The sequence below is a fragment of the Gavia stellata genome, chromosome 20, assembly GCF_030936135.1.
Source record: "Gavia stellata isolate bGavSte3 chromosome 20, bGavSte3.hap2, whole genome shotgun sequence".
Taxonomy (NCBI): Eukaryota; Metazoa; Chordata; class Aves; order Gaviiformes; family Gaviidae; genus Gavia; species Gavia stellata.
The window spans coordinates 4,141,029-4,167,845 of NC_082613.1; the positions used below are offsets into that span (position 1 = coordinate 4,141,029).

Below are 26,817 nucleotides of genomic sequence, written 5' to 3' on the forward strand. Positions count from 1 at the left end.
TATATATCTAGCCACTTGGGGACAAAATCTTGCTTCTGAAATGGACTTATAACTTATATCATTATATTGTGTTTTTTTTATAAGGGGTAAATATTGTAAAATGGGTTTTTAACATGTCCATCTTAAATGTAATTATAGTATTAAAGATGGTCTTTGTAAATCACTGGTACATACTTTGGAGTCAAATAAAGTTTTATGTTACTCTCTCACTTTACTGGTGAAGAGCAAGTATGAGGCTGATGTGGAACTGGAAGAGGAATAAGTCACCGCCTCAGCAAGCGGCACAGTAGGGATGTTGTTGTTGTATTTGCCATAAGGAGCTCCCTCCTAGCATGGCAGCTGTGGTGGTACTGCTCAGATGTTCATGAAGGTGACCCTCCTCGTGTTCAAAGGTGAAGTCCTGCGCCCAGGACAGGACCACCCTTGCAGCGCAGCACACGTGGGACAATGACCAGGTGAGCTGGCAGCCCTGCAGCTCACAATGTGGTAGGCCCAAAACGGTGGCAGTCAGCACTGCTGCCCTGAGATGGTCACTACTCACATCATCACAGGGCTCAACCCTTTCAGCACAAGGAAATGGGAAGAATTAGTCTAGGCTGAGGTCAAAAGCATCAAAACTGAACAGTAAGCAGCTCCACTGAAATAAAGAGCATGTACTGCTTTAAGAGTCATGTTAAAACAGACTGAGAAAGAACAGTATGGCAGATAAAGAAAATTCCTTTATTTGTAGATTTATATAAGCATAATATGAAGTTAGTAATCCTACTGCAGTTGCTTAAGTTAGTATCTAGGAATATCTGTAAGGAAGAGCAAATAACTTAATCTAAACTCATATCTTCCTCTTCATCTTTCTTGTCCTTAGAGTCTCCTTCCTTTTGGTCTGACTTGACACTGTTCTGCATTGCTTTGGCAAACGCTTCTACATCTAGAAGTTAAACACATTAGTTAAATAACATTGCACTTCTGGGATGGATTTTATTCTCTGCGTGAGGTTAAACTTCATTACTTGAAAAGTAAACAGTTGCTTTAATAAGAATCTATTAGCAGGGAAGAAAATTTTAACACTCATTCAATATATGACATGCATTTGAATCTGGCGTAGCCAGCATTTTCTGCACTTTAACTCTGTGCACAGGCAGCCTAAGACCAGAATTACTTGAGTTGTGAAATGGATTCTAAAAGCTTATCAGGGAAAACTGATAGCCCTCCCCCCAGTGCTACAGGCCTTTGCTGTGTTCCCTTATTTCAGATAAATCATTAAAAATTCCCACAAAAAAAAAAAGGGCATTCTGGAACAAAGTGACTATGACATCGCCAGAGTCTTTTGCATCTCTATCAAGAAAACAGGGCCAAGGCTGTGCAGCACATCTCTTTGCAGAACCCTGACTTCTCTAAATGAACATCTGACATCACGCTGCGTCTGCCAGGGAACACCTGAGCCGCTCGCCTTTTCATTGCAGAAAGAACAGTGCAAGAGTCAGCTTCTGACAGTTACTCAGCAGCTAATCATGACACTCCACATTCAACAGCTGTGTGCAGTGCAAAAAACCACCCAAACCAACCCAACAAACCACTTCATCATGTTCCCAACAGCAGCAATACTCACCTCCTTTATTTGCCGCATCTACTGCCTCTGCGGGTAAGCCAAACTGACTCATTAGTGGGCCGAGCTGTCCTGAAGCTAAGGCAGCACTGAACATGCTCAATGCCTGCAAATTGGAGTCAACAGCGTCAAAAAAAAGTTTGGATCATGTTGCTACTGCACAATACCCGCACGAGGAGAGCAGTACTCTTACGGCACGGTGACCGCACAGCCGGCCTGGGAGCAGCCGCTCTCCTTTATAGGCTACTGCACTGCGGGCAGGCTTCGAAATGCCGCTACACCACCGGCCCTGGGGGGATTCTGCAGTCGGGAACAGCGTCTGCTCTTGACCAGCTAGATCCCAGTAAGCACAAACTGGTAAGCCCTGCTAGACCGAGCAGCACACCAAACCACAGCACCAAAACCTCCAGTCGGTTTAGTGCATGGACAACTAATTAAATTAACTTTTATCCAGATGCAGATACTCTTATCAAATCACCAATTAAAAAATCCCCTACTTCCAAGTCTTGTCTGCACAAAAGCATTGCCATAGTTTAAACTAAAAAACAGCCACTGAAATTTTCCAAATTGACAAACTTCAATCAATCAGTGTAACTAGCTCAAATTGGCCTGTAATACATCAGCTTTAACCACACACAGACAGTCCTGCAATTAAGTACTAGTGTTTCAAGAGAAACAAGGGATGTAGTGCTGTAAACATGAGCATCTCTTACCTTCCCTTCCATGTGTTTAGTCACTTGAAATGACCTTTAAGGAGACTGCTGACAAGCCACTCTGACAGCAAATAATGAATTTGCTACTGCTCCTGTCATTTGCCAGAGAGCATTTATAATAAAGAGAAAGGTAAAGCCCAGTTCCAAAAGAAAAATTAAAAACCATTCTGATCTGCCCTTGGGTGACTGCAGGAAGGAAGAACTAGTGCTCCACTAAACCATGTCCCTCCTCCTTTCCCCTTCCTACTCTGAACAGTGTCAGGAACCTGAAAAAGCAGGGCAAGGCAAATCATGGCACACAGGGGAGGAAGGAAGGGGAACTGCACTTCCCGTGACCGCTAGGCATCTACCTGCTGAAACTGAGGAGACGTCAGGGTATTCTGAATCTCTTCTGCAGTCTGTGGGAGGGATTCCCCTGAGGGAAGGTAAGGCATCAACCGTTCCTGAACTTCAGCGTTGGCCAGGATGGGAGCCATTATCTCAGGAGTCAGAACTGTTGCCAGGTCAACTAGGAAGAAAATAAACGGTTGGCTGTTAGACTACACACAAAACCCCACGTTCTTGTCATATAAACCAAATTATATAGTCAGAGGAATACTGAAACGTAGTTAGCACACTGCTGGCATCCCTTCTCCCTCTCTTGGTTTTGGAATGAGAATAAGACTCTTGAAGCAGCCAAGAACAGCACTCAAATGAAAAAAAGAACCAAAAAAATTTAAGAGACCTTTCAAACCAATTTGGAACAGGATAGGACAGTAAAACAGCTCCAGAGGACTCCTGGATCCGACAGCTGTCTGGTCAGAACACTGTTACCTTGCTGTCCTCCTGCTCCAGATGGCACATTCATAGTAGCTAAAATGTTCTGAAGGTCACTCAATTGAATGGGCTGGGTTGGGCTTGTGGCTGAGCTGGTTCCATTACCCGAACTTGGTACGGGGCTCGGACTGGTCACAGACGCAGCCGCAGGAACGGACGGGGCAGGCGTTACGCGTGTCGAAGAAGTCGTGGAAGATGGCGTCACAGCAGCTGATTGGCTGCGAGAGCTGGAGAAGATAATTAGTATAATTAATTCCCTGCAAAAACCAGCTTTGCCTCTTTTATTTTGAAAAGCTTCCTTTCAAGCCCTTACAATATGAAGGGTTCCGACCCTCATTTTAGAGAGGTAATACGCAGTCTTAATTCCCATCGTATTTCCTGTTCAGTAGGCCACAATTCCTCCCACAGAAGTGGCAACTTTACATCACAAGAATACTACAAACCCAGACCAGAGAGGCGTCCTACCTTGATGACGAACTGCTGGTTGGGGGTCCCCCACTTCCAAGCAGACTGGCCAGCCCAGGACCCGTCAGCGCACCCAGCCCACCTTCCGTGAACATGAAAGAGGAACAGGTTTAGAAATTTATTTCTTCGGGTTTTTTGCACCTCTCTGCTCTAGAGAGGTCACTCTTGTACCTGAAAGGTTTTATTTGCTAAAATAAAGGAGGAGGGGGTGAAAGAGCCCAGACCAACCCCCCCACCCCTTTCTGTAAATTAACAGCTCTCATTTTCTGATCTTGCATCCCTATCAGAAAACTGCCTTAGAGTTGCACGTTTTAGAAACGAACTCAATTTCTAGATGTACACAAGGGTAAAATTACTTTGGTTTGTGCCGTATACATGCAATCATTGTAACACAGCCCTCTCCTCTCATCTACTAGTTCCCCAAAATCCAACTTTTCTCTAACCTTTAAAGCCAAGGCCCCCAGCAGAAAATTAGAGGCAGCCTTTGAGTCACCACCACTGTCCCCCATACCCCTGGGTTTTGCAGCTTCAAACCTAACGCAGAGACGCAGCAGCAGAATCAGCTGAAACACCTCGTAGGCAGAGCACAGTAAGGACAACCCCGCGCACAAACACAGCGCTCCCAGTAGAGCAGCCCTCAGGAAACACAGCAGGAAACCAACACTCGGCCTTTGAGCCAACTGCCATATGCAAAAGAAAGAAATCAGACTCAGCCTCCTTCACCCACGTATCCCAACTACCAAGGACTTATCGCAGTGTCAAGAACATCAGCTAAAGAGAGCTGAGGAAAGGCCTGGCTCCTAGGTCCACTGGAGCTGCCGGTGACCGATTGTCCCACTATGATTCCTTTGAGCCACATCAGCCAAACGCTCTATTTACCACACGCTTCCCATCCAGTGGTTTCTTGTACCACATCTAATTAGATACACACCCCTACACCGGCACCTGCATTCATCATCCATCTTTTGGAAACCACCTGCAAGCAGAGGACTTAACGACAGTGCTCCATTAGCAAACACATGATTAACTGAAGCTGCAGAACACTGGAGGCCAGAGCGAGCACCAGCCACCAGCTCCTCCTTTATATAGGACCCACTCCTACAGAACCATGCCCGTAGCACTTCACTTACTTACTTATGTATGTGCACTAGTCACAGAGCTTCCACAGCAGCAGGAACGGCAGGGTGAAGCTAACCGGGCTGAACCACACGCTGCTCTACTCAGTTTGTCCCCGCTAGGAAAGTTTGCCCGGGAACAAGAAAGCTCCTTTGTTGCAGGAGCTCTGCAACAAAGGCAGAGTCCCGAGAGAGATGCAAACCAGATGCAAAAGAACAAGACGCTACTGGGGGAAGAGATCCACACAGATACACCACAACCACTGTTTGCCAAGGCAAGCAGATGGTTTTCTTTCTGTTACTGTAGCGAGCTTCATGTCAAGCTGTCTTATGGCTAGATGTAAAGGCAAGGAAAGAAGAGCTGCTGAGAAAATGTGTTGCGACGAAAAGGAAGACAGTCTCAGGAGTCACGTGAAGCTTCAAGAAGGAAGATCTTTTCCAAACACATCCTAAAAAGCCAGAGTCTTCCAACACTAACATTAGATTTGCATCTGAACATCCCACCAACATGAGATTTGCATCTGAAGCTAAAAAGACCCGAGCTAGAGCCACAAAAATGGACTTCGGTGCTTAAGCACAGAACCTTAGTCCCTGCCATCTGCTAAGCGTTACTTTGCCTACTTCCATTCGAGGGTCTGACTTCTCAGGAAATGCTCTGTCGGTCTTGGAGCAGGGATAGCGTTACGAACAGACCACAGCAGGGACTCCAACACACCTCTCATCCCCTTCAGAAAAACAGCACAGTGGTTCAAGCTCTCCCCAGCGTTGCCCAGGAGAGAAAGTCCTAACCTGAGCCTTACTCCTCTGACCAGAGAGTGCTGTGGGGTGGGTACACTGCAGCCTTCCTCTTGAACTCTTTCTGCTTTGCACACAAACATTCACTGGATCAGAGACAACACAAGCAACTCCACAGCTTGGCATCTGGGACAGGCACCAGCAATGAGTCCCTGGTTTTCAGTCCCTGCTCCAGTGAATAGTCAGGAGGAAGAGGAGGGGTGGGAAAAAAGGAGGAAAAAGAAAAGCAGAAAATTCAGCGGAGCAAGGAGCAGAACCGATGCTCTTTGCAGATTAAGCCCTAAGATGAGTGCCGTGTAGAATCTGGTACCCTCCGTTTCCTCCATCCTTTCTTTGCCCCTTAGCTCATCTTTGAGGCAGGGCCTTGCTTTCTCATGTGAAAGCAGCGCTATTCAAATCAATAGCACTACTTGAAAATATTGTCAGGTAAGACTTAACCTGGCAGGAGAAAATACCATTTTGGCATAAAGATATTAAAGCATTTTACCAAGTCCTCCTAAGCCCGTTGGTCCGATCAGCTGCATGAGCTGGTTATGGCTCATGTTTCCAAGAAGGCTTTGCAAGCCACCCTCACCTAAAAACAAAAACATTCTGAAACACAACATATTCACATAGCTTTTTTCACAGCACTCCGGCTCAAACAGCAGGAGATTAATTGGCATCACATTCTGTATGGAAAAAACAGTTTCAAGTGTTTACTGATTCTTGATGCTCATAAAAGATAAATGCAACTTGGCTTCGTAAAGAGGTAAGACTCCAGAGAATCTACTGGAAACAAAGAGATTTCTTCTGGCAGTCTTAACTTTCAGCCTGCACCTATTATAACAGCACAGTTTATTCTGCTAAAAGCATGTTTACACTTCTGGTATTAACATTGTCCCCAACTCACCCTCCACAGTCATCAGGAATTTCTTCCTTGGGAACTATAAGTGCTCGTTCTAAAAATAAATTTTAACAAAGTCTCTCACGTGAAGGAGCAGAGAATGGACTGTACCTCCTAATGCCGAGAGCTCGTGGCCTCCGCTTGCGTTTCCACCCAAAGCCCCAGGCATTGGTGGATTGTTGAGATACTCGTTCACTTTACGGCAGTGCTCTTCATCCTTGTCCGTCTTCGGCTCCTGCAAGAAAGCTGCTCTTGGTACGAGGCAAACTGGAAGTATTTTGTTCCAAGATCTTTATTATTGGCTTCCCACAAACCTGCATCCAGAAGAAGAGTCGTTTTGATCCTGCCTTGAACTTCAATACATACACACGGCCAGTGGTGCACTGAGGTACCCTCTTGAATTCACAGTCATCAGGAAAAATAATCAAATCCTGGAAAATGTGGCAGTAGAAACAAATGTTTGAGGAAACACATGAATATTCGTTTTAGCCTTCCAGAGACCTCCGCCCTCCTCCCCAAACCTTCTTCCATCCTCTCTGAGGAGCAGAGAGGATTTGTAAGTGCAGGTCTGTCAGGCCACAGCGGCATTCTCATCCTAACTTGTCTTGGAGAAGCTCTTTCAGCAGTGCCAGTGGAACAAGATGCCTCAGCACTGCAGCACAAAACCATACTCACATCTTCGACATTGCCCGAAGTCCTGTCCTTCCAGCAGAAGTGAATGAGGGAGTCATCAGTTTGCTGGATGTACACAAGGCCTTTTCTCTTGTCTGGGGTCACAGTGCTGCCTTTCAGGGACATCTTCCCCGCCCGAAATTCCACCAGGTATTTGCTCGAAGAGCCACGGGAGCCTGGTACCAGGCTTGGAAATAACGCACCTGAAGACATCCTGGAAAGAAAAAGAGCAGCAGATGTGATGAGAAACCTTCCTGTATTCTCTCTTCAATACCAAATTTCAATCTTTATCAAGCGAGCTCCATGAAAGGAATCTGCCTCACTGCCTGCAGAATTTCAGGGCGATCCACAAGAGTGGAAGCCAGGGTGAAGACTGGACGCTCCACAGGTCTCCGCTAATGCAGTGCGGTGTATCTGCTAAGGTACTTGAAAACGAAACCACCATTCCCCTGACGTTTCCATTTTCAGTTCCTATCGCGGTTCACAGATCAGGGACATTTCAATTGCAGGAAGCCCTACTGTAACGCTAATCTTCAGACTCCTGCTTCAGCACCCCGGCAGAGAACCGCGGGCTGCCCTGCGCCAGAGCCACCCTGCACGGGTGACCTCCTCCCGCCCAGCACCCCACCGCACCCGGCCTCACCCACGGCAGCTTCGTGTCTCCCGCGGAGAGCACCGACCAGCCTCGCGGCTCGAGGCGTTAACGCGGGGAGACGGGTCGGCCTGCATGACTCTGCAGTTGTTTCTAAGCTGGCGCTGCGCTGAACCCCCCCCGCGCTGCCCGATCCGAGCGCACCGCCGGTAGCGGCCGGTCAGACCCGGCCCCGCCGCCCGGCCCCAGCCCCTCAGGCAAGCCAGGAGCGGAGCCGCCGGCACGCCGGGCCGCGGGGGCAGGCCGGCAGCACGGCCCGGCCCGGCCCCGCGCAGGCCGCCCGCCCGCCCGTGGCCGCCCCCGGCGCTCCCCGCCCGCCCAGAGGCCGCCATCTCCAGCCAGGACCCCCGAGGCCGCCGGGCCGCGTCCCCCCAGGCCTCCCCCGGCAGGAGACCCCGCTCCCCCGCACGGGGCGCAGCCGACCCCCGGGCCGGCCCCCCGCCAGCGCCGCCGCAGGCGGCGGGCCGGGCCGCGAGCAGCGGGCCGAGGAGCGGGGCGGGGAGCCCGGCCGAGCCCGGCCCGCCGCCCCCCGCGCCGGTACCTGCCGCCACCGCCGCCCGCAGGCCCTGCGCCGCTCCGCTCTTCCTGCCCCGCGCGCCGGAACCCCGCCCGCCGCGGGGCGGGGCAGGGCGGCAGCGGGCGCCCCCGCGGCCCCGCGCGGTTGGACGGCGCTGCTGTCAGTCAGGGGCGGCGGCCCGAGGCGCCCTGCTGTGTCACGGCGGCGCAAGATGGCGGCGCCCCCGCCCCGCCCGCCAAGCAGAGGCCGGAGCCCGGCTCGTCTCCAAAACCACCTTTATTCCCATTTACGGCTTTACAGTGCAGCAGCGGAGCCGCAGGGCTGTACAGAGCAGGGCTGTCCACAGGGAGGGAGCGGCGGTTATCAAGTATTGCAGACACAAACCCCTTCCCCGGAGGCGCCTCGCCCAGCGGGACGCCCGCCCCGCAGCTCCCGGCAGGGCCCGGCCCCGCCCCCGCCCCCGCCCCCGCCGAGGTGGTGCCTTCCGAGCCGACGACCCGAATCCCGGGGCTTCCCGAGGAGCCGGCGCTGCCGGGGCGCTGGGTGCGGGGCCCGGCCCGGGGAGACGGTTATTCCCGAGAGCAGCTGCCCCCCAGCACCGCTCCGCTGAAGGGGGGGAGAGGCTTGAGTGTGCTCTTTAAAAACGTTTTTTGACAAAATTTACCAAGAAATGATTTTTAATTAGGAAACAGGAATAAATACTGCTAATTAGTTCTATTTTTTCTGGCTAATTCAGGGTACACGTGCCTCCCGTCCTCATTAATCTGGGTACCGATAATTACATAAATGCCTGATGCCTGAAAAAGCTGCTCCCAATTTACAATATGACGTGGGCTCAAAGACACAAACGCAGACGCTGCACAGCCAACTATAAAGTGAATTTTTCACTTCCACTACATTTTTTAGTCCAAGTCCACTCAGTCCCCGGCTCCCGCTAACACTCGGCCTTCTCCGCCGTCTTCCCTGCCACCTCACAGCTCTCCAACGCCACTTCCCCACCGCAGCTCCCTCGCTACAGCCGCTCTCGGCCTACGCCGCCATCGCCCCACGCTTCTCAGACCCCCACGTACCGCAGGGCAACAGGCTGCTAAGGAAGCGAGTCCACCCAGGGCTGGGAAAAAGCCTGGATGGATACAGGGGTGTTCAAACTCTGATTTAAATCGTCCTCGCCCGATAAGCATCACGGTGAAAAGAGGAAGCGCAGCCCCGGAGCTGGCTGAACAAAGCCAGAGTCATCTCCAGCCGCCCTCTCGCCCTACCACACCGCTGCCCCGTACGAAAGTCTCACTTACAAAAATCTCTCTGTCACCATCTAGAGGCCCAAAGGGTATTAAGTATTTATTATAATTTCTTTCTAGCTGGTTTCTCTACATAGCTGTATTAACATATACTAGCACAGTTATCTTATATACAGTGTTTAATCAAGTTATAAAAGTGACATTCTTTCAAAAGGTGCGAAGTTATTAATGTTTTGACACGTAAACCACTGAGGCGAGATCTGCATCGAAAACACAACTTTTTCACTTTCAGAGCATTGGGAGTCCCATGGCTAGCCAAGCATAGTCGTGTCGGCAATGAGGGGAAAGTATTGTGTAAGCATTGTCAATGAAGAACAATAAATTAAAAAAAACTGATATAGAACTAGTATGAAATTTTACTAAAACCTTTACACTAAAGGAAGGGGAGAAGGGGCTAAAGACATCACTAGTGAAGTGTTCTTACTTTAGAAATCTTCCCAGTTTCTTTTTAAATCCCATGAAGATTCTATACTGAAGTTTGGATTAAACATGTTACAATTTTTTTCATGCCTTCACACAATGAAAAGGGTTTCGATCTCTGAATTTAAATCATAACTTAGATGAGAGGGATGCTAACCTGTACACTTCTTATAAACAGAGTATTTCTTTAGCAATTACTCTACAGTTTTTCCATTCAGGCAATTTCTATTTATAGGTATTGTTTTAAAAACACTACTCGAGCATTAAACATACTATTTAGTTTAACCAAGTTTTAAACTCCCATGAGATGTTAAACTGCCTTAATACGTGAATCCTTTCAATCCTCACCTAACAAGGGGTTCCCTACGCTGCTTGCGGCGAGTTTGGAAAGGGGGTTACAGTGCCCTGGCACGGTCATTAACGTTCAGATTTTTTACAAAAAGTATTTTTATGCTGTCCCATATGGATCAGCAATGTCTTTTAAAAAAGTCAGGTGTCTATGCGCTTACTAGGAACAAACACAGCCCCGCTGTCTGCACCGTATTACCGAGTCCAGCTTGTGAGTCCTCCAGACTTGCAATCAGCACAAAGTACGATTTCTGGCAACAGAACAAAGTTACCACGAGCACGTTTCAGACACGGCCTCTGCTTACTGCCTTGAAGTTTGACAGCTTCTCTTATTTTTCCAAATGAAGACAACTAAATCTCCCAAGAATTTAAAGTTAATCCTATCATCAGATGCATGATTTGATATAAAAACATTTCTCCATGAGTATCTTAATTTTCTTTTGCTCTTTAATTGTGTAGCTGGGAGAGAAGCACTTGAAAAATCTGCTCTTTGGATGAAACCACAGATGTGTTTGGACATCCATCAGACCAGTTCTTCCATGAATTCCTCAAGTTGCTGGTGCTTAACATCAGCAATTTCTGAATTACTGCAAACTTAACAGCAGTATAGCCGCTCTCTATTTTTGCCTGGTTACTCAGTTAAAAGCGTTCATAAAAGAAGCAGCAACATTAGGATTAGTTTTAATTACGGGACGTAATTTTTCAAGCTTCCCACCCCCACCCCCCCCCCCCGAAGTGTACCACTTGAAAGAAAATGAATGCATCAATTCAGTAACTGATTATTTCCAGTATTATATGGCTTCGATGGTTAGATATGGAACAAAAAAAAAATATGCAAATATCCCACTTTTTGACAGCACGTGCTCACAGAAAACTCGTAATAGGTATAACTCTGCCAAAGCTTTAAACTGATTCTGCTTTTTCACAACATACAAAACAGACATGACCTAATAATGAAAAACATGCAAACCAAAACTTCCCCAAAATATGAACCTGTGTGGATATACATACCAAAGTGCTTCCGAATAAAAGTTTAGTCTAGAAGCGTACATAGTGCCAAAGCTGCCAAAGGTAGTGCAGAAGATTTAAGCCTCCAAGTGGTAGCAAGCAATATATTTTACATTGTAACCACCTCTACGTTCCTACAATTGCTTCGGAAGCTTCTCGTATTTTAAGAACAGCATTTGACTTCAGAAAAGCACACTTTTTAATGCACCCTTCCCTTCTCCTAACGTATGCTTTATGTAATTTTATCACAGGTATACAGTTTAATGCTCACAGTGTCCAAAAGTTGTGAAGACTCTGTAACACACAACTACAGTTTGAGAAGCTCAGGTTGTTTTTTGTTTTCCCAAGTCTCTGAATTATTGAACTGTATTGAGAGAGAGGGGCCAGGAGCTCCAGCCCCCACATAGTGCTACATACCGTATGGAAGTTCACATGCATCTCTTCACGGGGAGTATCAACAGTACTAGATTTGATCCTGTTGGTACCATACTAGCTTTTCATCCCTGCTCCGAGTTCCAGAAACTTCAGATTCTTCACTATTATACTAAGTAACAAGGATATTATCTCTATTTTATTTAAGTTACGTAGTTTTCAAGGATGTTATGTGCTCTACCGGATACAGCGTACCTTCCTGGCAAAGAAGCTAAGAAAAAAAAAAAAAAAAAAGAAGAACCAAAGGTCCCTTTGAAAATTAGTGAAAGCACGATGATTTCAGGTGCAGCTTTACGGAAAGAATGCAGCAGTATTCAAATATTTGGCAATCCAACGTTAGTGATAATTAAATCCTTGATTGTTGACCAATAGAATTTTTGTTAAAATTTACTTAGAAAAGCTGGTTTTTGCTATCAACAAAACCAGAGTAACTTGCTTGGAATGAAATCTAGTAACTAGATGTCCAGATGAGATGAGCAATTGGTTCCGTAATTTCAGTAAATGTCTGGACAGTCTGAGAAATTTCTATCAAAATAGCCACCTGAGTACAGCCAGTCTGAAGTCCCAGTGTATGGGTTAGTGCCTTGATGAAACCATCTGTAAAAAAACAAAAAAAAGAAAAAGAAACAATAAAAGAAAAAAGCAAACAGAGTGAACAATTATTAATGGGGGAAAAAAACCAAACTTTGCTTCTTTCACAAAATATTGTAAAAACCCACTGGTATTTCTTACCAGTAAAAAATTCTCAGGAAATACTCTGAGCATGAAAAATAAGGCATTAAACTTCCTACGCAATTATCACCACCTTGTAAAGCATCTTTTTTTTTTTTTTTTACATAAAGTCAAGAAGGAGTATGAAATTGATTTTAAAATTGCTGTCCTATTCCAAATAAAAATAACATTGATATTCTAGATTATATATTGATTACATATATTAATTTTTACTTTAAAAGAATGCCAAATCAGTTACACAACCCTTTTTGTATACCTGTCCAAACAGGAAAGAGTTTTCTTCTATGGAACTGTACTTTGCACAGAACATTAACTGATGCTCACTTTTTAGCCATGTTGACTGAAAACAATTTTATGTTCTCTGGAAGAGATTTTCAAAGGCATTAACTGGAATTAGTCTGTAGCTGCTCCTCTGGGCTTTGGGAAGAGAATGCCTTCTCTTCTCAATTTCATTAAATCATGGGAGCATCCCAAAGTTCCTGCCTTTGAAGGAAGCACCTGCAGTAACTGGCTGTGAGCGTACACTCACTGCACAGCATTGGCATCTGTGAAAAGCAACCAGCAGGAGCAGGAGCCAAATCACAGATTACTCCGTGATGCATTTTATGACTGAGAAGTCACTTGAATATGCAATCAAAAAAGCAATTTCTGAAGTATCCAAGCCAAGAAGTCCTAAGAGTGTGAAAACAAAAGGCCCTAGAGGGCCACATCGTCATACTCAACTGCCAAAAGCTGGACAGGAATTGGCTAAAGGAGAGATGAGACTTAACATCTTCTTCATTGTAACAAAAATATGACCTCTGTAGGTTTTAAAGAACAAAACCAAAAAAAATCCAGTATTATCACAGGAGTTAATTATGACAGGTTTCAGCATTTATTATTAGATAATTTCTCCAGGACAAAGTTATCAGCAGTTTTGGCTTCCAGCTACATTATTAATTGCTGACCCAGCAAATGCTTTAAGTGACACTACAAATTGTGCTGTCATGCAGGAAATCAAACACACACTGTCTTGAATAAAAAGATTTCAAGCAGTATACCAAACCATTCCAAGCATTAAACAAATGCCCAACTTCCTTCCCCCTTACCGTGTGTGCCACTCCACTTCATCTTTTGCACGCTCCTTGCGAGCAGCTCTTTGTTTCTCTTCTAGTCTCTCCTTTTCTTTGCTAGCCACATCTAACAAACATTTCAAGAGAAATCAGTTACTTAGCAAAATAGAAACAAAAGTGCAGAAAACAGACAAGACTGCAGAGAAATGACATATAGTTCATTTAAGCAAGAGAAAGCATTTGCTGTACACAATCTCACTGGACAATGAAAATGTCAGGCAACAAAAAACTAAAACTGTCATTTCAGAAAAGTTGCTGCTACAAACACAGAGTCGAAACGGAAATTTTGGTGTTTTATCTATCAGAAACACCGCACTGAGACAGCAGGAAAGAACTTAGATTAGGCATAACAGAGAGAGCGATTTTTTCCACTATTTGGCCATGTGTTTTTTCTGACAAATGCCAGAGCAACAGAGCATGCCTGTTCACCACATGTCTTTCCAGACAGACTCCAGAGCAAGAGAGCATGTCTGCCAGTTCCCCCCCAGTTAACAAACATGCAAATACACTGTAACATAGGATAGCAGTCTTGGGATCCACCGTGGACACATTTGCTCTCCCAGACTTTTCTGGGAGAAAACAGACATCATACATTGTTCAAAAGCATGTTCATTAACACAGGATGAAAAAGAGTTAAGGCTGCTCTGGGAATGAGAAACTGAAGACAGTGTTCCTGTATCCACCAACCTCCCTTCAGTCATCCCTCTCAAAACTTACTAATGTGAAAATATTTCCTCCAGCAAACACATACCCATGTTTCCGTTTTCCATATTTCTGATATCTGGACGTAGCCGACAGTCAGTGGGAGCTAATATTGCTTCCATGCCCTTTTCTAGCTCATTGAGACTCACAGCAAAACTGGTGAAATTGTACATCTTAAAAGCAAATTAAAGATAACATACAAGTTATTTTGGCAAAGTGGCACTGGGCTCCCTATACCGAATGGATACAACAGAACTTCCACGAGAAATTAGCGAGTCAAATCTTCTCTCACTGGCTACTCTGAAAGCAAGGTTAGGTTCATACAAAACTAGGGTTTTTTTGTTGGAGAGGAGGGCCAACGAAGGGCAGAAGGGGATGGAAAACACAGCTTTCATTTTCGAAGCAGTCTTTGCTTCAGAGGATCAAGACATATTTTCCTCCACATCTCATATTTAACATTATGATTTTTATGAAAAACACACCCACACCTAAAAGACCAAAAAGTCTCATTGAAACTGCTGAAGTTAATATCCAGCTGCCCAGTTACTGCATTTTTTTGGAAGCCCGTCTTCTAACAGCAGGGTTGGCAGAAGGGAATGTGTCTCCATATTTTAGCCACTCTAAGTGCTAAGATCTTGTAAACAGGTTAACCTGAGACACCAGACTCACACTGAAGCAGCTGCAGTCAGAGCATGCATTCTTTCTACCAAGTTTGACACAGCAGTGATGCTTTCAGCACAGGAACAAAGCAGAGAGCTTGCTGTAATATAATTCTACTGCTGCAGCAAGAACTGCCAGAGCCTGTCAGTATACATGCTAAGGACAAACACTTCAACAAGGTTTCCCTTGAACATTACTCATGTTCTCTTGGATAAATCACTAGTAATAGCAACAGACAGACTGATTGAAACAGTTACCTGTGATGAGTTTGGTGGCCTACAATTTATTCTCCAAAGCAATTTACTGCCTGGTATGAACTGCACCGTGTCTTGAACCTCTGGCATATCATCAGCCTCATCATTTTCGGATTTAATAACATCTTCACTCTGAAACAGAGATAACATTTGGCAGGGGAACAAAGGGAAATTGGACAGTTTCATCTAGAGTTCTACAGTGACTGTTGAAGAATCTGTTCGAATTTGAGATATTAAACACTCTCCTATACTTTTGCCTCCCCCCTCATGTTTGCTTTTCCTCACTCTGTATACTGTTCCTTTCATTTTTATTGTAACGTCTTGCTTCTGATATCTCTGAATAGTCTCCCATCACCTATGTACAACTTGAATGTCTGTTTATAAAAATTAGTAATAGTAAAGTAATGTCTTTCAGAAGTCTCTTCCCTAGCTTCCCTTCTATCCCATGCTATAACTTAATTTCACCTAACATGACTATTACTTCTTCAGGTTGAAATGAGCCAAGACTGCAATTTAAACCAGTTCCTATAATGGCCTTAGAAAGATAAATGGGGCATGCCTGCTTTTGGATATTGCTTCATCATTTGCAAAAGATTTGGATGTGCAATTAAAAAACAGATATGCCCTTGTGTCAGTCCGATTTCCTATGAACTAGATTCTAGTAACTTATTACTGCCAATTTTCTCAGGATGAAGACTGTGTACCTAAGTTTATAAATACAGTGGCTTTCCTTCCAAATTCCTTTGTTAACAGGTGCACTGCTATAATGCATATATAAAATCAAATGCAGTATTCATCAAGAGGCCGCTCTCAGAATCTGAATCTGACTGTTACAGGACACAGACAGCTACATGGTGGAATTTCAGAAGATTTCACCATGGGAAACCATTTAAAACCACAACAACCAGAAGGGAAGTTTGAGGCAATAACATCCTAGAGTTACCACTTTTCCTCCCTCCCCTCACTCCCACCCCCCTTCTATTTTCTTTCTGCCCTCTCTGACATGGCTCATTTATTTTATTCAAAAATACCCTATTAAGTTAAACAGGGCCTGTTTTATACACTAGAAAACAGCTCCATATGGTTAAGAGTCTAATTTCAATCATTTGGTTTGAGCATTCATTATTTAAAAATACTCTCTTAGGCTACTTTCCATGTCAACATCTGGTTTACTGTTAGACAGTTCCCCATCTAAATATAGATTCAACAGGAAGGAAGGAAAGAAAGAGTTGATTTTTGTAAGATGAACAGAACCTTATTATTTAAAAAAAAAAAAAAAAAAAAAGTCAAAATATAAGCCTGTACCATGACGGAATCCAGAGCCAAAAGCAAGGCCTGTTGTTGCTCTAGATTCTTCTGATGTGAATACTTTTTAATAAAAGTTTGAGCCTCTTAAGGTTAAGAGTGATTAGCTTCTGTTTAACTTATAATTTTCAATGAGCAACCAGGGTCTGCAAGACCCTGTTGATATTAGGAAACCCAACAGTCCTCTGCTGCACCATACAACATTTGGATTTTCCATATAACACTGAGACTTTCGTGGTAACTTACCCGACACTGCTTACATGTGATGAAAAAACCCTGCATGTTTCCAGACCCATTTGTTGTCAAGGCTATCTACATCATAACTTCTGAAAGGCTGCATCACCAAAAAGCATAACTGACTTTAAAGACATGTAATTTTTTTTTTATTTTTAATGCCCAAATCCTAGTATTTTTACACCTGGAGTTGGCAGTAGAGCCACCTTCCTTATTCAAGGCCTGGACAACAGAAGCTTGGGGGTTGATATTCAATGACTTCTCTTTGACAAATCTCTAGCAAACACCATTCCTATGAGCCCTCTTCAATACCAGCATCTCGCACTAAAGTCTACACAAGTTCAAAGTGCAATGCCTTCTCATGGGACTAACACTGCCCGCTTCCGACCCCTACCAAAAGACAGACTGTTTTAACCCTCCATTCACCACCACCTCACCACTTCCATAAAGAAGATGTTTTCCTTTCATTTCTCATATTTCAGTATCTTTTCTCCCTAAAGAATCCTTAACCTTACCGGCTTCAATTTCTTCTGCTCACCACCTCTCTTTTCATTCTTTTTGTAAGTCTCATACGTAGTGGGATCAGTACACCATAAACATTCTGTCCACTTGCCATAGATGACGCACAGCTTCTTTCTGCTGCAGAGAAAGCAAAGGAGACTTAGCTTTTGCTTCTTATAAAGCCTTCTAAGTCAAGTCATGCAGATTCTGATCTATATTAAATACCCAGCTTCCTACTTTGTCATACTTTATAGTTCTTCACAGATTTCTTAGAAGTCAGATATTTAATGCAAAGAAAAGGTTTCAGCTTATTCCAGCCTTTCTGGCATTCAGTCCTGCAGAACACATCCTCATGACTTAGTCGCATACTTTTGCCACTGTTAAAATGAGTGTGGGCGCAATAAAGTCAATAGTTTACAATATAGAGACTCAGAGTCACGAAACAGGTTTGGGTTTGATTAAAAGTTTCTAATAACCATATTCTCATTATTTTAAACTGAACACTGGAATTGTGACTGTACAACAATGAAATCAGTTGCAACTACTCTGCATTTTCCTTGGATACCTTTATTTCCAAAGACTGGACTGGAGAGTTTTTCTAATAATGCTTAAAAGGATCATCCTAGAATCAAGGGGTTTAATACCGACACAGAGAACAGAAATGGGTTACAATCTGCATTGCTAGCCTCTTTGCAGTCACATCAGTTGTGGTCACTATGCCAGCACTAAAGAAATGCCACAGTGCTCAGAAACGGAGAGGCCAAGCGGCTTTTATCACTTACTTTTTGTCCTGAATGTATCCCTCTACTCTGTGAAGCTCTTTCCCAAACAGTCCACACGGTTTAAAATTAAGGACACATTTATCTCCAGTACTGTAGAGGAAATAAGTACACGCTTAAAGAAGCAAGCCCCTAAATACATTAGTAAGTTTACTTTTTTACCGTATTTTGCTTTTTTCATATATTTACAGTTAACTGGGGGCTAGTTACTGAAATAATTATTTTTCTTTAACTATGGTTTATTACCTGACCAGGGCATTAGAAAAGACAAACAAATTTCAAAATTCCACAAAAAGGTCAAAAAAGGTATCAATGTGCACATCAAGACGTCAGCCTGTGAAAGCCAACTGAAAACATGACCATACTTCTGAGTTTCATGTGTATGTAAAATTTATCAAAAGTACTAGGAATAAAACAGAATGCACTCTTGCATACTACTTAACCCACACTATTGACCCACCACATTTCAGATTGATATCTATTTACAGCTAATTGTAATGAGAAATAACTTTTACAAATTACCTAAGCAGGAAAATCTAGTCAAGTGCATTCAAAAGTTACCTTTAAATTGCATATCAAAAATTCTGAACTAAACATTTTACAGACATAAAGCAGCATTATATTTCAGCATCTTCCTTGCATTGAGATGTACATATATGTAAGTAATCTCTCCCAGTGAGGTATCAGGTCAAGTTTCCATGCACGAACAAAGCATACAGAGACCATCCTGGATCTTTTGTGCCAGTATAGGAGACAGGATTGTAGATTTGATGCTATGAGAAGTATTGAAACAGCAGCACTGCTGGATTAAAGCTCCCATTTTTTGGCAGAAAAGCACGTGCAGAAGTAATAAAGTTTTCACAAAATTCTCTCCCTCATCATTATAGGAGGTAATTTATTTTACGTAAGGTAAAAAGCTTTTATACAGGCAGTTACCAGAGCAACTGACATGCTCTGAGTTCACTCTGCAGTCATTTTTCTGTGCCGGACCCTTAAGTTAAGACATTCTCTATTTTCAAAACTAAAAAGAGGGCTAAGTCACAATCAACTTGATGGAGGTCCATTCCAAGCTGCCAACAATTATTCCGTTTAATGGTTCTGGACTTAAATTTAATTTCTGTTCTCTGTCAATAGGGCTGAATTTGAATGAGTAACTTGCAAACCTAAAATATTTGTACCCCATAAGCCATCTAGCCCTGTACCTTTTTATTATTATGATACTAAGCCCAGTCCAAGGAATAGTTTGCATTTGTCAAAAAGAAAAAAAAAAGAAAAAAAAAAGACAAGACTTTGGACCCACAAAACAAAGCTTCCTGTATAATCTGACAAAAATCAAAACCTTCCGCTTTGTAACAAAAGTGACCATGCACCACTAAGCCAACCCTCAGTTTCATGATTAGCATTACCTGTGATTTACAATTTCTACCGTTCCATATTGTTCTAACCACAGTTTACCAATAATTACATTATGTACACAACAGGTTGGATTTGTCCATGTGTAAGCTTCATTATGTCTGTAAAGAAAATAGAGAAATAAGTAATTTTCTTGAGTTTGAGATGGAATGTAAGCCTGTTTTCAATTCTGTTCATGGCAGGGCAAAATATTTAGCACTCTTATGAACAGCCAGCAGTTAACTTCAAAACAGAAAAGAAACAGACTTTTCTTTATAAGCCAACAATGTGTTGTATCTAAACATTAATTAATAAAGTGATAGCCCCTTATTTTTCTTCCTTCTCCCAGAGTTGAAATAGTAAGTTTTACAGTTGCTGTGCTTCTGATTACAAATTCCAGTGCAACATAAGCAGCAGTCCAGGAATTCATCTTTTTCATTTGCACTTTTAAGGTTGTATGTGATAACATTCTCTCGCAGGAGAACCGGACTGACAAACAAAAGCTTAATAGTGTCTTCTATTCAACTACTGCAGCAGCACTGCGAACTTCTTCCTAAAACTTTTTCTTGTAAACCTCTATCATAATCTAGAGAGTACCTTTTTGTGATAAAAAAAGCACTGAACATAAGTATTTGAGTCTGCTAGCAGAGAGGTTAGTCACTACTAGTCCTGACAAAGGTTTGATATGAAGACACTCCTCCTTGAGGGTTGGTCAGACTAACCCACTTAATTTCTCATTTTACAGGCACTGGGTGGTAAAGACTTTTGAACCTGAAGAGAGTGATATGAGTCAGCAAACTGCATAAGTGGTTTCCACAAATATGCCGCAAGTTTCCACATTGGTATATGAGGATTGCTCCAGTGTCACTGAAGGCAATGTTGGGGGGGTGGTGGTGTGTGTGTTTGGTTGGTTTAACATCAGTAGGACACGATAGTGCTATGTTCAAGCTTCAGAAACATGACATTTAAAAGTCCAATTTATTACGCAATTCCATCATTTTCCCCAAAGATTTACTGAGAAGAAGGAAAAGTCCTAGAATTGAAGAATTTTCCACCTAGTTTCATTTTGTTTTTAACGTTTAGTGAAAAGTTCTCCAAAGATGAGTTATCAGATCCTAAATCCTTAAAAGACATTATTCTAAAAGTGGTCAAGATGTTAAACAACAGGACTTCTATCATCACTAGCTCAGCCGAGTCAGTGCCATCTATTCTCACTCATCTTTCTATGCTGGTAAAAGAAATGCTGAAGTTACCTGGTTGGCAATCAATCCATCTTAGGAAAGCTTGCAAACTCTATTTTAATAGAAAAAATACAGAAACAAGCATTGTCCTCTTTGTAACAAATACCTTTTACTTCTACTTCCATCAAGTATGGAGACAACGCTCCTATTTAACGTTTCCAACTGGTCTGTCATTTTCCGGTACAGAATAAAAACAGATCATTGAAGTCTGACTATTTTCCACAGCAAATTGTCTTCAAGCATGCTTTAGAACAATTGCTACTCTTCAAGTGGGGGAAAAAAATACCACAACCCCCCAAATTCATCCCACTGGCCTTAGCACACATTTTTATTCATGAACTACTTGACACCAAAAGCTGTAAAGCATAAAACAAAACACAAGACACTCATGGCCAGTGCTGATAAATTGAAACACTTATTAGTGCTGGAGAAGTGTGGAAGAAGTGTGTTTTTTAACGCATGTTTTGAAAACATAGTCATGGTTAACATAAATGCAGTACTTAACATTGACTTGCAATTTCGCTCCCTAAAGAGTTACTTGTTCACTCAGGCCCTGCACAGTTCTCAGACTACTCAAACCAATAGAATGGTATGGATCACAACATTGACAGGCTTAAAACTTTATTTCAACTTCTGCTCCTAACTTGAAGTAATTATTTAAAATAAATGCTTTAATCGTTTGTACTCCCGTTTAAATCTGTGCCCTGTAATTTTATTAGGTAGAGCAAGAATTTTAATAGTGTTCTAAATAAAGGCTCTCTCTCCAGCAACAAACTTTATTTTTGTCATGTCTGCACTCTGCACTAACATTCATAGTTCTTTCTACATTCAGAAGACATTTCCTCTATTTCCATCACCACTTATATCCAAGACCAGTTCATACTTTTATAAGCTTTGGAAGATTAGATGCCAGCAGCTTGACAAACAAACTATACTTTCAAAAGAAACTACAGGAAAAGTCAACACTCAATACAGCAGGCAAGTTCTTTATTGAGACCAAACATCTAGAAATTTTGTAAGATGACAGTTCAAAACAACCTCAAAGTTAGGCCTGAGGAAAGCTTTTATAAAAGCACCTTTAGGTGTTCAATTGCAAAATACTTTTTCTGCGACCATTATCTGGTGCATGCTTGTGTCCTCCTTGGGAAAGCTCAACAGTCTTTGTGCCATCAGGGCACAAATCAACTTATGGAAAGTCAGGTAATTTATGGGAGACGTACACGATTAGAGACAAGCCAGGCAGCGATCTGGAGAGGCATTCTTGATTTTAATAGGAAGGTGATGATACAAAAGTAAATGTTAAACAGGTGACAAGGCAATCCTGACAAGTTTCTCCCATTCCCTTGTCCCATAGAACAGCTATTCTGAAGATGCAGTTCTTTCCACACAAACAAAACCAACAACAATATTTAAAAGCGAGACGAGCTTGAATAGCCCAGTAATAAAATTTTATCTCTCTATTTAGATTTTACATGCCTTCATAGAACTAGCTTTCAGTAGCATTCAATTTTTAAGAAATGCTAATTTTCATACTGGAAAAACTGGGTCAAATTACTACAGCTATGCAAGCATGGCATAACTTAAAAAAACAGAGCCCTGAAATTAAGCAGTGAAAATTAAATTGTAAATAAACTCTTACAACCTCTTCAGCAAGAGGTTTTTAGATAATCACCTATGAAGAGCCAATAGGGTGATTATCACCTATCTTTTTATTCAAGTAAATATTAAGGAGATCAACATAAGAAAGGTATTTACTTCTCATACTCACTTCAGAAGCTCCAAAGTAATTGTTCCCCGAGGCTCCGCTTCTATACTCTTTCCCCAGAATTTTAGTTTGGGATAGATTGATCCATGAAAAATAAAGTCCTTATTGAGGCCTTCAGAATAAAACGCACTAATAGGTGGGTGGTGGCTGACTTGCTCAGATATAAACCTAAATCCTAAATCCTCCCTAGCAACAACAAAAAAGAGCATTAAACAGTAATTTTTTTTAATGTTACAAAAGAAAATAATTTCTTAGTATTTTTAAAAGTTCTGAAGATTCTTTAGATTAAACTGAAGGTGAGACTCTTCCTTTTCTAGTCCCATGACACATTTACAATTAACGAAATGAAAGAATTTGTACTCCAAACACTTTATATCCAAAACCAACCCACATTCAAACACCTAAATGACTTTCTACCCAGAAAGGCATTTGAAGAAGTTTCACTGAAATAACTCATGAAAATACTGAAATTCTTTGGGCAGCAGCAGAAGGTCTGACTGAAAATTCTTTTCTCCACTGCAGCCATATCACCCATTTATTTAAGCAAGCTGGAAGTCCTTCAGACTAACTCCTCTATCTGACATGATCAGCAAAACACTATTTAAATTAATTTATAATATCTGGTCAGGAAATGTCTTTGGTGGAAGAACATGGACCAGTTTTTCTCTGAATAATTCAAAGAATACTCTGCCTAAACCTAGAAATAAAATTATTAGCTTTTATAACAACTTCTCAAAGATTTTGAGATAGTTTGGGGAAAATATTTTTAGCTACACTCGGAAATATTTTTTAGTAGATTTTTATTTATTTCACTGAATAAACAGCCAAACTAGTATGACAGTCTGTTAACTCAAGAACACAAATAGCCCCAGCTCCCAATTTAAAGTAATTATTACCTGGTTAATTCGTAGGTTTCTCCTAACAGCGGGTTAAATGGTTTGCCAGTTCTCTCCCACTGAGAGGCTACAGCAGAAACTGCAAAAGCAGCTACAGCCTATAAGCAAATCAACAATACATCGTTATGAGAACAGTACATTAAAACTCTTAAGTTTAATATATTGTATTTGTTGCACTTCACAGTATTTCATTATTCTTCCAAAAAGAAAGCGCTATATATTGCTTAAGGCCAAAATATTTGTAAGCCATAGGATAAGTGATGTAGAAGTGGGGAAATACAAGCAGCTAATAAGAATCTCATTTCCAAAAGGAATTATTTTCTGTAGTAAATTTTGTCAGGTTACACTCTGCCCTATGCTTCTCCACCTACCTCTAAGAGGACAGCCTGTTTTTTTAAATCTACTTTTCCCCTATTTTGACTGTCCCCCACACTCAGCTCATTGGCCACAGAGTCTTGATTTTCCTAGTGTCAGGCAAGCATTATTTCTAACACAGATGAGATTTCTTGAATCATACCAGCAGGTAGAAATGACACTTAGAAGCTCCTGCAGGCTGGTAAGTAGGGGTATGTACTACACAAACACAGAATACAAGATACACATTCCATTTTCACTTAAGTAAAAACAGAGCTATGAGCAATACCAGTATAACCTAATATACACAGGCCTGGTTTCACCACATTCAGTTCCTTGTTGTGAGACCAGCCAGGTACTATATTCTACTCCCAACAACCACCAGTTTTGGAGAAGAGTGGTAAAGCTTGTCTCTGTCACAACGATTTTTCATCCCGTAACTGAAAAATCATGAAGCCACTCAAAAATCATGAAGCCACTCAACAAATCAATTTAGGGTGACTTAAAAAGCCAAAATTTCATCTTCACAACACATAAAACCACAGAACGAATCACAGTTAAAGCAGTCCTGAAAAGGGTTGATGTCCTTGGGCATCATCAGTTGTGGCACTCTCCTGCACTAGACTTTTGGCTCAAACTCTGTGCACAGCATCAAGTGTGAAAGTGTCACAAATATCTGATATAGCCACTATGAAACAAGAAACTTTTCTAGACAGACAAATACAGGCATTCTTATGATAGTCCCAGAGAAAGAAATACACTCAAGTGAGAAATTGTCTTAAAATTAAAGACTCTGGGAGAGAAAAACTTTTTCTGAACTAACCAGAGGGTGGTAGTTGTTACTTACCTGCATTCTTTCCAGGGGGTCTGCATGACTACAAGCCTTATTAATGAGGTATATATGTTCCATATATTCTGTTATCCGCTGAAGAAAACTCAATGGCTCATTGAAGACAATAGGCATTGTAATCTTAGACAGCTCCTAGGTAACAAAAGGGTAAGTTAATTTCTTAGACACAACACTAAGTTAACAACTGACAGCAACAAGAATTTTGAAAGTAAGTTGTGGGTTAGTTTATTTACAGCATTCTTCAAAAGACATTTGGCAAGCCTACAGTAGACCTCTAAGTGCTACAGCTGAAAGGGGCTAGAAGCGCTGCAGAACCCTACCAGCAATCTGAAAGAATAAACAATTTCAAGAAAAAATGTTACCTTCTATTCTGTGGTCTACATAAAACAGAATAGGTTAAAATTTCCATAGATAGCAGCAATAATGCGCCAACCAGCTCATTACTGATATATAAGTACCACGCATTTCTTTGAAATCTTCATGTACCTATTTGCGTAAAATCTAACTATTTTACTGCAGTAACCACAAATTATTTTTTTAAAGGAACAGTTATATAAAGAATAGCATTTGAATTGCTCTACCATATTTTAGTGGGTTTATTTAAGCAACCTGTTATTTGCATCAGAATGTTTCTCATTTTGCATGTGGATACAAGACAGACGTGAAGTTCACACAGAGGTTTCCGATTCCCAAGGTCTTCTACATCCAAGCAAATTTGGCTGGTTTTACTTAAAAAGTTGCATTCATGACTGAAGCATCATTTGAGTGCTTAAAAACTTAGTGGAAAGGAGAAAGCCACCAATTAAGTTAATGTAACATTTTCCTCACATTGTCACAGGCAGTAAGGGGAAAAAAAGCTTAACCCGAACTGATTTAAATTGACTTGGTCCCAGCAAAGCATTCTAGTAGATAGGTCACTCATCCTAACAAAAGGAGTTTTGACAGTACAGCTGTATCTCTTAGATGACATAAATTAAGCTAGCAGAAGGGCTCACTGACTCGTCTGTTGCATTCACAAAGAACTGTACTGGCAGACCTAGACTAGATATGAATGTAATTGCTTAACGCTTCTAAAAAGTGGCTATGGCAGCAATGCCCTCCAGGGTAGAACATAATTTTCATTCCTAGTAAGAATGAAGTAATCAAACATGTAACTGAATTCTTAAAGGATTAGAAGAAAACAGCAGTGATGGCCAATAACGATGCAAGCACTGGGGTCCTTCAACAACACAGACCAACGTAAAGGTCTGTGTTTCCGAGTCCAAGAATAAATCTTGTCACGGAATTACATCACATCATTAATACCCCAAGCCTACACTGCACTCTCTAAGAAACTCTAACAGATCCCAAACTTTTACATCCCTTCAATCAGACGAAAGCAATTTTTTTGGCAGAAACTGCTTAAATTATGGAGGAAGAAAAAAACAACACAAATGCACTAAAACAAAGCCCTAAATCACATTTTGCCAAGTAAAGAATAAAAAAAAGCAGAGAAGAGAGCATTGTGTTAATCAAACCATATTTGACTATATTTTTAATGGCTTCAGTCTAGTTCTCGTAGGACAGCATTAGAAATGGCAATCCACATGCTCCAACAGCTAAAGCAAGCAAGGAAATAGTACCATTAGTAAACGGATGTTGAGATTTACAGAACTGCAGTTTAAGATGTTGTTTCCTACAGGAAAAAATGCAAAATGCACCAGGTATTATTCTGTGTCTTAAGGTTTAAGCAATAAAATTAACCAGTTGAAGTCAGGAGACATAACATCAGCATATTTCATCCAAGCTAACTTACCAGTCCAATGCATTTTTTTAATATGCTCCACACACTAAAATCACTTCTAGAAAACATTGGGGCAGGTAATGATGTCCTGTAATTGGAAAAAAACAACTGTCATTACCAGCCCCTTAAACAACAAGACATTTTCATCTGTAGGTACTGAAGTAATTTATAAAGGAAGCAAAGAGTTGACATAGGAAGTAGACAAGTGAAATGTCTTTTCAGTTCCAGAGAATTAACCTCTTCCAATGGGAACAGTAATGCCCCAAAAGATAATGAGCCAGCACATACTCACTTCTCATTTACTATGTAGTACTATGGGTTTACCTGTGTCTCTTAATTCCATTTTCTTGAATCTCTGTCTCTCCATTATGCTTTCCAGGCCTATTGCTTTGGTGTGGATCTAGATCAAGCATTTCTGCAACTTTATGATTTGCTTCTGAAAAGTCTCCTGAAGAATTGTCAGAATCAAAGCCTGTATAAAAACCGTACGGAAATAGTTTTCTTAGGAACCTTATTATGC

At 42.0% G+C, this 26,817-nt stretch overlaps 2 protein-coding genes across 4 annotated transcripts in view; both read right to left on the minus strand.

The window, feature by feature from the left end:
* Nucleotides 1-701: 701 nt before the first annotated feature.
* On the minus strand, nt 702-7,275 carry ADRM1 (ADRM1 26S proteasome ubiquitin receptor). The gene is made up of 9 exons (XM_009813581.2): nt 7,066-7,275; nt 6,705-6,821; nt 6,502-6,625; nt 5,995-6,081; nt 3,598-3,679; nt 3,130-3,359; nt 2,667-2,824; nt 1,607-1,709; nt 702-925 (listed from the first exon to the last, which is right to left on the minus strand). Exons 1-9 carry the CDS (start codon nt 7,273-7,275, stop codon nt 819-821), a joined length of 1,218 nt encoding a protein of 405 aa, XP_009811883.1. The 3' UTR covers nt 702-818.
* A 3,766-nt stretch (nt 7,276-11,041) lies between these two features.
* Nucleotides 11,042-26,817, minus strand: part of OSBPL2 (oxysterol binding protein like 2) — a 44,627-nt gene continuing 28,851 nt past the window's right edge. For all 3 annotated transcript variants that reach the window (XM_059827034.1, XM_009810982.2, XM_059827033.1), the window contains 12 exons: nt 26,622-26,769; nt 26,310-26,385; nt 24,512-24,646; nt 23,311-23,408; nt 22,418-22,600; nt 19,423-19,530; nt 18,020-18,109; nt 17,252-17,375; nt 15,201-15,329; nt 14,333-14,456; nt 13,558-13,648; nt 11,042-12,334 (listed from right to left, as the gene is read on the minus strand). In XM_059827034.1, the coding sequence (XP_059683017.1) occupies nt 12,232-12,334; nt 13,558-13,648; nt 14,333-14,456; nt 15,201-15,329; nt 17,252-17,375; nt 18,020-18,109; nt 19,423-19,530; nt 22,418-22,600; nt 23,311-23,408; nt 24,512-24,646; nt 26,310-26,385; nt 26,622-26,769 (1,409 nt within the window). In that variant the 3' untranslated portion in view covers nt 11,042-12,231. The remainder of the gene's footprint in view (nt 12,335-13,557; nt 13,649-14,332; nt 14,457-15,200; nt 15,330-17,251; nt 17,376-18,019; nt 18,110-19,422; nt 19,531-22,417; nt 22,601-23,310; nt 23,409-24,511; nt 24,647-26,309; nt 26,386-26,621; nt 26,770-26,817) is intronic.